The sequence below is a fragment of the Parasteatoda tepidariorum genome, chromosome 3 (genome assembly GCF_982258835.1).
Source record: "Parasteatoda tepidariorum strain Cologne lab strain chromosome 3, Ptep-v5.0, whole genome shotgun sequence".
NCBI classification, from domain to species: Eukaryota; Metazoa; Arthropoda; class Arachnida; order Araneae; family Theridiidae; genus Parasteatoda; species Parasteatoda tepidariorum.
Window position 1 is genome coordinate 111,329,041 of NC_141757.1, and position 13,588 is coordinate 111,342,628.

The following is a 13,588-nucleotide window of genomic DNA, read 5'->3' on the forward strand; positions in this document are numbered from 1 at the left end:
AATATGTATCCTGTAATTCTGAAAACTTTGTTTAGGTCACTATAATTATCAAGATTCAGTAACGGCTGAATAGATACAGTTTTTAAATGTAAAGTTACAACTTTTCGTCTCTCTCCTACAACGTTATGCAAGTCAGGACAAGAGGCGCTTTCATCCTATGGGATATTCCTTTCCTTTAGCCATGGAGGTCCCGATAACCAAACAGTATCGTTTAAAAGAGCTTGTGCATTCATTCCTCGTGTAAGTTTGTCTGCAAGGTTATCTTTTCCGCTACAATGATGCCAATGATCCGGATTGGTTTTTTCCTTTATTTCTATCACTCTGTTTCTAACAAACTGCTTCCAATCATCGGATTGTCCCTTGATCCAGTGTAGGCAAATTGTAGAATCAGTCCAGTAAAATATTCTTTTCTCATTTAACTTAGAGAAAGTGTCTTTAAGATAACTTCCAGTTCTTGCGGAAATTAATGCTCCCATCAGCTCTAACCTCGGTAAAGTAAGCTTCTTTAAAGGGGCTAGGCGAGATTTAGACATTATAAAGCTCGTAATATTCTTCATCCGGAAATAAGCTACAGCTCCATAACATTTAGGACTTGCATCGGAAAAAATATGAATCTCTAATGACTCCCAATCCAGCTCTTCGAAATATTGCCTAGGTATTTCCAAGTTTCTAATTATCTTTAATTCGTTATACCAAACAAGAAATGTGTCCTTTATTTCAGTGGGAATACACTCATCCCATGAAATGCCTTTTTCCCAAATCTGTTGTAACAAAAGCTTTATTCTGATACTGAAGGGGTTCATTAGTCCAATGGGATCAAAAAGCATACCGCCTGCTGCCAAGATAATTCGTTTAGTTATCGCCTTGCGCAATCTCAGCTTTTCAAACTGTCGAATGTCGAATCTAATGTTGTCCTCAACATTGTTCCAGATAAGTCCCAAAATCTTTAAAGGTACGCCTAGTTCTTGAGATGTTTCTCTGCAATCTATAAAAGCTTGTTTCCATGCTTCGCTAAGAATCGGAGAATTTATTGTCCATCTACGTAGATTCATGCTAGCTTGTCCAAGAATAAATATCATCTCCTTACTCAAACGAAAGGCATCCTGCACGTCAGAAGTTTCGTCGATCATATCATCTACATAGAGTTCATGGAGCATTTCACACGCTTCACCATAGTCTTTGCGATATTTCTCTATGTGTAATCTTATTGTTGCTGACAACAAAAATGAACTACACGTAACTCCAAATGTAACTCTTTTGTATCGAAGAGTTTGGATATTGTGATTGCTGAGATCGAGATTAGGACCCTTTTCTTTTATCCACAAAAATTTTAAAAATTCTCTATCTTGTTCTGCGATCCCTACTTCCAAATATGCACGCTGAATGTCAGCGCAAATTGCAATTTTGTGTAACCTGAACCTCAAAATAATTTTTAGTAAATCCGGGTTTAAGTTTGGACCGCAATCTAAACAATCGTTTAATGACAATTCCCCTTTACCCTTTGAAGATCCATCGAAGACTACCCTAACCTTTGTACTGTCCTTTTGTTCGCGTACTACCGCGTGATGTGGGAGAAAATAACCTGTATTTATATTTTTATCTAAATCCATTTCTACCCTTTCAACAATTCCTTCCCGTACGTGCTCATTTATGATCTCATCGTATTTTAAATATAATCCCTTATTCCTCTCGAATGTTTTGTTTAAACTAAATAAACGACGTTTTGCAATTTCATAATTACTATTCAATTCTCTATTATCCGACCTCCATAATAATCGAGTTTCGTATCTTTTATTTGAATATGTCGTATTTTGTTCAAACGATTCCAAAATTTCTTTATCTGACGGAGACAGTTCTTTATCTGCATTTATCCCGATTGCTTCCAATGACCACAAATTCTTAATCCTATCACAATCTAATTCTTCATTTTCAACAAATAAATGATTGACTGGCACCTCCGGTGAATTGGATTCCTTATCCTGTCCTTGTAGTAAAGCTCCAAAAATACTATCCACTGCGATCAATCTTTTACTAATTCTTACGTTCCTTTCACCTAAAATTTGTGATATGTAATCCGAACCAATTAAAACATGTATTTTATTGGAGGTACTAACATCAGCTAATTCAATCCCCATTTCTATAGCAATATTTCTAACCCATTGTGACGGAATGATAATTTGTGCCGAAGTAATCGAGTCGATTACCACCGCTTGTATTTTTATCTTTCGATTTGAATTTTTTATACTTTATAATGTTAATTCGACCACATCATATGTGCGCTTTTCTGCGATTTCATTTCCGAATGTATAAATAATTAATGATTCTTTATTAATCACTTCTAAATTTAATGACTCAGCTATTTCTCTCAAAACGAAAGATTTGTTCGTCCCTCCGTCTAACATACAACGCAATTGAATATTGACTCCTTGTTTTGTTTTGCTTTCCGCCGAAAAAGTTTGCAATAAGATCGAATTAGAAGCGCTCCTCTTTGTTTTATTTTGTTTAGAAGAAAGAGAAATCATAGACGATATAGCATTTTGAGTTTCTGGGATTCCCCCTTTCCCCCCTTGCGCGGCGTCAACCGCTGGCGCCGAAACATTTTTTCTTTCATCATGTTCGTTCCCATTACAAATTAAAGAGTTATGAGAAGAAGAATTACAATGTTTGCATTTTTGATAATTCCGATCACAAAATTTACTTAAATGATTTTGAAAACATATAAAACATAAGCCCTTAGACATTAAAGCTGTCTTCTTCTCAAACACATTTAACAAGCAATCGTGACTCATATGATTTTTAGAACAGAAAATGCATTTTAAATTATTCACATGCCTATCAGAATAGGAAGTATTAAAGTTTCGCTTTGAATTGTAGTTTGTTTTCGCGTAAGAGTCAAATTTATGAGGGTGTGAATATCGTTCTTCGATGTGTGTAGCTAAAACTGCGGCCCTAGATTTATTGCCCAAGTAGTCATTCCTTTTGGTGTTCGAATAATGAGGCCTATTAGGGTAACTTTGATCTGTTTTATTTTTAAATGAATAATCTCTAACAGTTGCATTTTTAGGATTCGCTAATAATAATGCTGCTTCTCTGCAATTTACCTCATCTTTAATAAATTGAAGCAACGAAGAAATATCGAATAATTCATCTGTTTTACGTTGCCGATTAAAATTTAAATTCAATTCTTCGGGTAATTTTTGTAGAATTACTGGGCATAGGAGATTACTATAAGTTCCTGCAGCTACTCCTAACGATTGTAAAGATCTAATTTGGATTTCTATTGCGTCATACATTTTTCTTAATCCAACAATATTATTACAAGATTTAACAGGATCTATTAATAACAGTTTATGCATATGTGTTGATATTATAATATCAGCTCGCCCAAATCTATCTTTCAGCAATTGTATTGACGCGTCATAATTTTGATCCGTAAGTGAAAATCCCGATACTGCACTTAATGCAACTCCTCCTAGATAGGATTTTAGATATGTAAACTTTTCTATTTTCGATAATGAAGTATTATTGTGTATTGCAACTTCAAAAGAATTCCAAAAATCTAAAAAATAACTACAATCACCGTAAAAAGTTTGAATATTTAGTTTCGGGAGTTTGACAATATTTTTAGTTTTGTTTTGAACGTTAGAAGTATTTTGCACGTTATGTGGTACAAACTGAACAGAGTTATTTACATTTGCCGCGACATTTGTCTCGCTTATCTGATATATACCTTGTGGTTTAACAATTAAATTTTCTAAATTCCTTTCTATTTTCGATTTCGCTTCAATACCCTTATCTTTATATTCTTCACTTAAATCTATTTCAGCTGCCATATCCTCTATTTCAATTTTTAACTGCACTTCATCATCAGCTTTAATTAAATCATTTAATTTTTCTGTGAGCTGAGATTTTAAGCTCAAAAGCTCATTCACTTTCATTTCTTTCGTATATTCATTCGAAATTTCAATTCCTATCGTATTTTCTATCTTAGTTAAATGCTTACTAAATGAAATTCTTAACCTTTTTCGTTTTTCCTTAATTCGTTCTAAATCCATTTTTTTGTTAAAGAATTCAATAAATTGCAACAAAGAAAAATGGACCTACCTCAAATCTCAGCGTTTCACTATCTGAAGATATTTTCATCAAAAATATTTATTCCGTGCCAATGAATGAATGTTCGTAATTCACATTTCACAATTTCATAATTCCATACTATCAAGTCCGTTGGTCACCATGCAATATTTATTTTATCAAGCCTTTAGGTTGAGTTATTCAATCGTGATAGCATGTCCGTATTTCCGTAATAATTTTCCAAATTTTCCTTTTTTTATATATTTATTTAAACATAACAATAGGAACACTAAACATAAACACAAATAAACGTAAAATTTTCCTGATTATGCATTATATATTCAAATCGGATTTTTCCGATTCCACGAGATGTTTATCTCGCCAGTTCAAGTTTCATTCTGATTGAATTCTCCCTCGGTTAGGGAAGACGCCTACTAGAAATCCCTTTTGTGGGGATTTAACCTTATTCGTGGCTTGAGTTGCCACAAACCCAGCGGATCATCTTACTCGTGGTACCTTTATATCACAGTTATCGATTTTAGAATCTTGGTGGCACGGCCCGAAATGGCTAAAACATGATCCAGAAGCTTGGCCTATCAAAGTTTTATCTACACGTACACAGCCTTTAGTTGACGCTGAATCACGAAAAACCAAATTTCAATCCTCCTACGTTGCAACTACAGAACCCATCATAGATATATCTCGTTATAGTTCTTACACGAAACTTCTTCGTGTGACTGCCTGGATACTACGTTTTGTATACAACTGTAAGACACAGCAACGCATAACTCATGAACTGAGTTGTAATGAAATAGAGAAAGCTAAAAACTATTGGATACAGACTGTACAGAATCAATGTTTCTCAGCTGAAATAAATGCCTTAAAAGATAAACTTCCCCTGCCGAAAAAATCCAAAATTTCCTGTTTCAATCCCTTTCTTGAAGATAACTATTTGCGCCTTGGGGGAAGGCTGCAATTTTCAAACATTTCTTCTGACACTCGACACCCTTTATTGCTCGATGGTAAACACTATTTTGTCCACCTTTTGATCCAGCATACACACATACGACTCCACCACTTAGGTGTGCGTATAATCCTGTCCGAGTTACGTTCAACCTTCTGGATTTTAAGAGGACGTTGTAATATTTATTTTATCAAGCCTTTAATTAGCGTTATTCAATAGTGATATCCTGTCCATTGAAGGTTGTAATGATTTTCCAAATTTGTCCTTTTTATATATTTATTAAACATAACAATAGGAACACTAAACATAAACACAAATAAACATAAAATTTTCCTGATTATGCATTATACATTCAAATCGGATTTTCCGATTCCACGAGACGTTTATCTCGCCAGTTCAAGTTTCATTCTGATTGAATTCTCCCTCGGTTAGGGAAGACGCCTAGTAGAAATCCCTTTTGTGGGGATTTAACCTTATTCGTGGCTGGAGTTGCCACATCCTCCCGCCCCGAAAGAGAGTTCAAAAACAATTTACAAATACAATTTAAAATTATACTAATACTAATTCTACATTAAACTACCAAATTAACAATTCACGACATAAATAATGAATCATACAAAAATTTATGAAAACAATATCAGAAAAAAAAAACATAAATTCGAATTAGAATAAAAACAGTCACTTATTCATAATCAACTTGTAATTTGTTACTCACTCATTTGATGCAATTTCTAAATTATACAATAACTGTACTGGGCGTCTTATGACCCCTGAAGATGTTTTCACAGAGACTGATCTTACCTTGCCATCTCGACAATTGTGGCATTCAAGAATTCTTCCTAACTTCCAAAGTTGTCTTGGTATTTTCTCGTCACCTATTAAAACTATATCATTTACATTAAATTCAATGTTTACATTTACATGTTTGTTGAAATTTGCACCTTTTAACAGAAGAAGATATTCCTTTTTCCATCTTTTCCAAAAATTATTTAGAATCTTTTCCCTATACAAAAATCTTTTTATCAAATCCCTTTTACCTTTAAATAATTCAAAATTTGCATTACCTGACCAATTAGGTAAGGCTGTTAATCTTCTTCCAGTTAAAAAGTTAGCAGGAGTGAGAGGGAATGGTTCATTAGGTTCATTATAAACATACGTTAATGGACGCGAATTAATTATAGCTTCAATTTCTGCCAAAATAGTTTGCAATTCTTCAAATGAAACAAATGATTTCCCTAAAATTTTCTTTAATGCAATTTTTGTTATTCGAACCATTCACTCCCAGTATCCTCCCCACCATGCAGCACGTTCAACGATGTACTGCCACTCTATACCCTTTTTGCTAAAATAGTTCTGAACTTCGAGTTCATTAATGTTCATGTATAGCAGAGTTGGCCAAAAATGTAATCGATTACAATTTTTGATTACAGTAATCAATTACTTGTAATCATGATTACAATTTTCAAAAATTTTGATTACAGCTGTAATCATGATTACAATATTGATTACAGTAATCAATTACTTGTAATCGTGATTACAAAGTTTGATTACAGCTGTAATCATGATTACATAGTCGATTACAGTAATCAATTACTTGTAATCATGATTACAATTTTCAAAAAATTTTGATTACAGCTGTAATCATGATTACAATTTTGATTACAGTAATCAATTACTTGTAATCATGATTCCAAGTAATTGCGATTACAAGTAATCACAACAAAAACGATTACAAGTAATTATGATTACAAGTAATCAAAATATATGATTACATGTAATTTGATTACATGTAATTATGATTACATGTAATCTAATTACACGATTACAAGACTATTGTATTCTTATAAATGATTATATTTTACAGTAGATAGTAGAATGTATTTTATAATGATACATTTTGCACGTATTAACATGTATTGCATTTTGTACGTATTTGTATACGTACAAATGAATGTAACTGAAATGTATGTACATATGATTTTATCTAGTGCATATGTTCAGACATTTTAGTATCACACACATGTACATACACTTATATTGTAGGTATAAAATATATGTACGTATGTATATAGATAATAATTACGTATGTGTGTGCAAACAATGTAGGCATGTACATTTATACACAATGAATATATGCATTTTATGCAAATATTTGTGTATGTAAAATGTATATCTATGTTCATGTACGCATGTATATACAAGTACTTGTGTTTGTACGAACATATATACATTGTCTTTACAATGTATGTCCCATGCATGTATGTGCAATTTATTTATGAACAGTACAATATATGTATGCATGTACTATATAGATATATCTGTAGGATGTACAATATATGTATGTATACATGTACATGATATGCATGTCCAGTGTATTTATGTACATGTACATAATATGTTCATGCTCAATGTAAGTATCCAAATATGCATAATACATTTGTGAACTATTGTACGTACATTGGGCGTATTTATATTTCACATATATTCATACATGCATTCGACATGCATAACGTACGTACATACACACATTTGAGATGCATATATTGTACAGATGTATATACATATAGCGTACAGATGTATATACATAGAGCGTACAGATGTATATTCATATAATGTACATATGATGAAATGAACATATAATGTTCATATAATGTACATATGTGTGTACATATACAGTACGTATGTGCATAAATATATTGGGCATAATTCTTTCGTACAAATTTTACATGTGTACATGCATGCTATCCCTATCTATGCATATGGTGCAATGTATATATGTACAATGAATGTATCCACACATGTACAATACACGTATGTTCCATGTATGCATATCCATGTGTACTATATATGCACGTACAATACATGAATGTATGTACATACATTGTACATGCGTACATACATTACATGTATACATATGTACATTACATTTATGTCTAAATATGTGTACAATGCAATAAATAAAATGCATGTAAGTTAACTTTTAATGACTCAAGCAAGTTAAATGACAAAATCAAACGATATTTAAATTTAGTTTTCAGCTTTAATTGTTCTATATCATTTTGAAATTCTCTGAATAAAAAATTATTTTCAGGTATTTTCATGAAATGTTTGACAATACAGATTTATTTTTTTTATAACATAATGCATGATTCATAGAAATTTTTTAAATGGTAAGAAAAATGGTAAATTTTATGTGTGGAATTAATATTTAGAAATTCCAAATAAAATTATCGTTTGCTTTCTAAAAAATATGAGGTCGAGTTTCATATACCTTAGAATAATTTTAAAACAAATTTTAATAACTTTACTCATATAAATTTTTTTAATGTATGCACAATGTATGTGTATATTGTAATTACATATATTTAAATGTACGCACGTATTTGTACATTACTTTAATTATGTACATGTATACGTTGTATGCACATGCATACATTGTGCATATAACTATTTTTTTGTACATCCATGCATTACATGCGCATAAGTATTAGCAAAGTATGTAGTTATACAAGTACATACGTAAGTTGTACATAAGTACATACTTTGCGTGCACATATATCGATGTACATATAAATATGCATGTATACATGTACGTATTTTATTTACGCAACTATGTGCATATATTGTACCTTTAAATAACGTTTTTACATATTGTACGCAAATACGTACAATTTTTTATACAAACGTACATTGTATATACGTGCTATTATCGTAAATTTATACAATATATGCACTTAAGTACATAAAAGCATGCAAACGCATAAACATTATTTTCATATACGTTCATACATACATTGTCTATGTATACAAAGATACAAAACATTGTCTTTTTGTACAAACTAACATACATGCGTACATGTATCATAAATGCATAATTATATGTACTACGCATATGCGCATTGCATTAAGCATATTACAATATAATTATGAACATTGTACGTACAAACAACGTTTGTGCATACATTGTATGTATAGAAATCGCAAATTGTACGTTCATGCGTGCGTACATTCTATGTACATAAAAATATGTAAACACATGAATACTTACATAAAAAATTTAACTATAGTATACAATCGTAATAACTTGTAATCGTATAGTTTGATTACAAGTAATCACAATTACATGTAATCAAATTACATGTAATCATGATTACATGTAATCATATATTTTGATTACTTGTAATCATAATTACTTGTAATCGTTTTTGTAGTGATTACTTGTAATCGCAATTACTTGTAATCATGATTACAAGTAATTGATTACTGTAATCAAAATTGTAATCATGATTACAGCTGTAATCAAAATTTTTTTAAAGTTGTAATCACGATTACAAGTAATTGATTACTTGTAATCGTGATTACAAGTAATTGATTACTGTAATCAAAATTGTAATCATGATTACAGCTGTAATCAAAATTTTTTGAAAGTTGTAATCACGATTACAAGTAATTGATTACTTGTAATCGTGATTACAAGTAATTGATTACATAGCTGTAATTCTCTGTAATCAATTACAGTTGTAATCGATTACTGTAATCAACGGCCAACTCTGATGTATAGTCTCTTGAGTTCAATGTCAGCACTTTTAAAAGTTAAAGCATTATCAGAGTTTACAATCCGGCAAATGCCTCTTCTGGAGATAAATCGTCTGAATGACAAAAGAAAATGTTCTGTACTTAAACTCGACACAACTTCTAGGTGTACTGCTCGCGTTACAGCACATGTAAATAATGCGATGTAAATTTTATCATGGTCCTTTGAGTACACAGGACCAGCAAAGTCGATGCCTACAACTTCAAATGGATTGGCTTCACAAGTTCTATTTGCAGGTAATGGAGCAACTACCTGAATTCCATGTTTAACTTTAAATCGTCTACACTTAAAGCACTTATTCAAACAAGTTTTTACAGCTTGCCTCCCTCGGATTATCCAAAATCGTTCTCTCAATTGTGTAAGTGTATCCGAAACACCCGAGTGACACAAGTTTTTATGTTCTTTAAATATTAAAAGTTCTGTAAATTTCGTCTTATTTGGGATGATAATTGGGTGCTTTGATTGAACATCGAAATCTGAATTTTGTAACCTTCCTTTTAAGGCTATTAAATCATCAGCTGACAAAATTGGATTTAAATCGTATAATTTCGAATTTGGATGTATGGGACTATTGTTTTTTAAATCCAGGTATTCCATTTCAAATTCAATTCGTTGCACAACTTTAATCCAGTAAGTTTCCGCGTTGGTTAGTTCACTCGCTGTGATTGCTCCTATTCTCTTTTCGTGCGCTGCCTTACAGTTATGAATGAAACGAAATATGTATCCTGTAATTCTGAAAACTTTGTTTAGGTCACTATAATTATCAAGATTCAGTAACGGCTGAATAGATACAGTTTTTAAAAGTAAAGTTACAACTTTTCGTCTCTCTCCTACAACGTTATGCAAGTCAGGACAAGAGGCGCTTTCATCGTATGGGATATTCCTTTCCTTTAGCCATGGAGGTCCCGATAACCAAACAGTATCGTTTAAAAGAGCTTGTGCATTCATTCCTCGTGTAAGTTTATCTGCAGGGTTATCTTTTCCGCTACAATGATGCCAATGATCCGGATTGGTTTTTTCCTTTATTTCTATCACTCTGTTTCTAACAAACTGCTTCCAATCATCGGATTGTCCCTTGATCCAGTGTAGGCAAATTGTAGAGTCTGTCCAGTAAAATATTCTTTTCTCATTTAACTTAGAGAAAGTGTCTTTAAGATAATTTCCAATTCTTGCGGAAATTAATGCTCCCATCAGCTCTAACCTCGGTAAAGTAAGCTTCTTTAAAGGGGCTAGGCGAGATTTAGACATTATAAAGCTCGTAATATTGTTCATCCGGAAATAAGCTACAGCTCCATAACATTTAGGGCTTGCATCGGAAAAAATATGAATCTCTAATGACTCCCAATCCAGTTCTTCGAAATATTGCCTAGGTATTTCCAAGTTTCGAATTATCTTTAATTCGTTATACCAATCAATAAATGTGTCCTTTATTTCAGTGGGAACACACTCATCCCATGAAATGCCCTTTTCCCAAATCTGTTGTAACAAAAGCTTTATTCTAATACTGAAGGGGTTCATTAGTCCAATGGGATCAAAAAGCATACCGCCTGCTGCCAAGATAATTCGTTTAGTTATCGCCTTGCACAATCTCAGCTTTTCAAACTGTCGAATGTCGAATCTAATGTTGTCCTCAACATTGTTCCAGATAAGTCCCAAAATCTTTAAAGGTACGCCTAGTTCTTGAGATGTTTCTCGGCAATCTATAAAAGCTTGTTTCCATGCTTCGCTAAGAATCGGAGAATTTATTGTCCATCTACGTAGATTCATGCTAGCTTGTCCAAGAATAAATATCATCTCCTTACTCAAACGAAAGGCATCCTGCACGTCAGAAGTTCCGTCGATCATATCATCTACATAGAGTTCATGGAGCATTTCACACGCTTCACCATAGTCTTTGCGATATTTTTCTATGTGTAATCTTATTGTTGCTGACAACAAAAATGAACCACACTTAACTCCAAATGTAACCCTTTTGTATCGAAGTGTTTGGACATTGTGATTGCTGAGATCGAGATTAGGACCCTTTTCTTTTATCCACAAAAATTTTAAAAATTCTCTATCTTGTTCTGCGACCCCTACTTCCAAATATGCACGCTGAATGTCAGCGCAAATTGCAATTTTGTGCAATCTGAACCTCAAAATAATTTTTAGTAAATCCGGGTTTAAGTTTGGACCGCAATCTAAACAATCGTTTAATGACAATTCCCCTTTACCCTTTGAAGAACCATCGAAGACTACCCTAACCTTTGTACTGTCCTTTTGTTCGCGTACTACAGCGTGATGTGGGAGAAAATAACCTGTATTTATATTTTTATCTAAATCCATTTCTACCCTTGCAACAATTCCTTCCCTTACGTGCTCATTTATGATCTCATCGTATTTTAAATATAATCCCTTATTTCTCTCGAATGTTTTGTTTAAACTAAATAAACGACGTTTTGCAATTTCATAATTACTGTTCAATTCTCTATTATCCGCCCTCCATAATAATCGAGTTTCGTATCTTTTATTTGAATATGTCGTATTTTGTTCAAACGATTCCAAAATTTCTTTATCTGACGGAGATAGTTCTTTATCTGCATTTATCCCGATTGCATCCAATGACCACAAATTCTTAATCCTATCACAATCTAATTCTTCATTTTCAACAAATAAATGATTGACTGGCACCTCCGGTGAATTGGATTCTTTATCCTGTCCTTGTAGTAAAGCTCCAAAAATACTATCCACTGCGATCAATCTTTTACTAATTCTTACGTTCCTTTCACCTAAAATTTGTGATATGTAATCCGAACCAATTAAAACATGTATTTTACTGGAGGTACTAACATCAGCTAATTCAATCCCCATTTCTATAGCAATATTTCTAACCCATTGTGACGGAATTTTAATTTGTGCCGAAGTAATCGAGTCGATTACCACCGCTTGTATTTTTATCTTTCGATTTGAATTTTTTATACTTTGTAATGTTATTTCGACCACATCATATGTGCGCTTTTCTGCGATTTCATTTCCGAATGTATAAATAATTAATGATTCTTTATTAATCACTTCAAAATTTAATGACTCAGCTATTTCTCTTAAAACGAAAGATTTATTCGCCCCTCCGTCTAACATACAACGCAATTGAATATTAACTCCTTGTTTTGTTTTGCTTTCCGCCGAAAAAGTTTGCAATAAGATCGAATTAGAAGTGCTCTTCTTTATTTTATTTTCTTTAGAAGAAAGAGAAATCATAGACGATATAGCATTTTGAGTTTCTGGGATTCCCCCTTTCCCCCCCTTGTACGGCGTCAACCGCTGGCGCCGAAACATTTTTTCTTTCATTATGTTCGTTCCCATTACAAATTAGAGAGTTATGAGAAGAAGAATTACAATGTTTGCATTTTTGATAATTCCTATCACAAAATTTACTTAAATGATTTTGAAAACATATAAAACATAAGCCCTTAGACATTAAAGCTTTCTTCTTCTCAAACACATTTAACAAGCAATCGTGACTCATATGATTTTTAGAACAGAAAATGCATTTTAAATTATTCACATGTCTATCATAATAGGAAGTATTAAAGTTTCGCTTTGAATTGTAATTTGTTTTCGCGTAAGAGTCAAATTTATGAGGATGTGAATATCGTTCTTCGATGTGTGCAGCTAAAACTGCGGCGCTAGATTTATTGCCTAAATAATCATTCCTTTTGGTGTTCGAATAATGAGGCCTATTAGGGTAACTTTGATCTGTTTTATTTTTAAATGAATAATCTCTAACAGTTGCATTTTTAGGATTCGCTAATAATAATGCTGCTTCTCTGCAATTTACCTCATCTTTAATAAATTGAAGCAACGAAGAAATATCGAATAATTAATCTGTTTTACGTTGCCGATTAAAATTTAAATTCAATTCTTCGGGTAATTTTTGTAGAATTACTGGGCATAGGAGATTACTATAAGTTCCTGCAGCT

The 13,588-nt window shown here is 32.4% G+C and overlaps 2 protein-coding genes across 2 annotated transcripts; both read right to left on the reverse strand.

Moving 5' to 3' along the window:
- Positions 1-155: 155 nt before the first annotated feature.
- LOC147814173 (uncharacterized) lies at positions 156-2,135 on the reverse strand. The gene has a single exon (XM_087160241.1). The coding sequence runs from the start codon at positions 2,133-2,135 to the stop codon at positions 156-158; it is 1,980 nt and encodes a 659-aa protein (XP_087016367.1).
- A 7,437-nt stretch (positions 2,136-9,572) lies between these two features.
- Positions 9,573-12,479, reverse strand: LOC147814174 (uncharacterized). Its single transcript, XM_087160242.1, has one exon. It carries the CDS (start codon positions 12,477-12,479, stop codon positions 9,573-9,575), a length of 2,907 nt encoding a protein of 968 aa, XP_087016368.1.
- Positions 12,480-13,588: the final 1,109 nt, after the last annotated feature.

Coding starts and splice junctions, on each gene's coding strand:
- LOC147814173 (XM_087160241.1), bottom strand. CDS start 2,135: ATGGGGATTGAATTAGCTGATGTTAGTACCTCCAATAAAATACATGTT.
- LOC147814174 (XM_087160242.1), bottom strand. CDS start 12,479: ATGGGGATTGAATTAGCTGATGTTAGTACCTCCAGTAAAATACATGTT.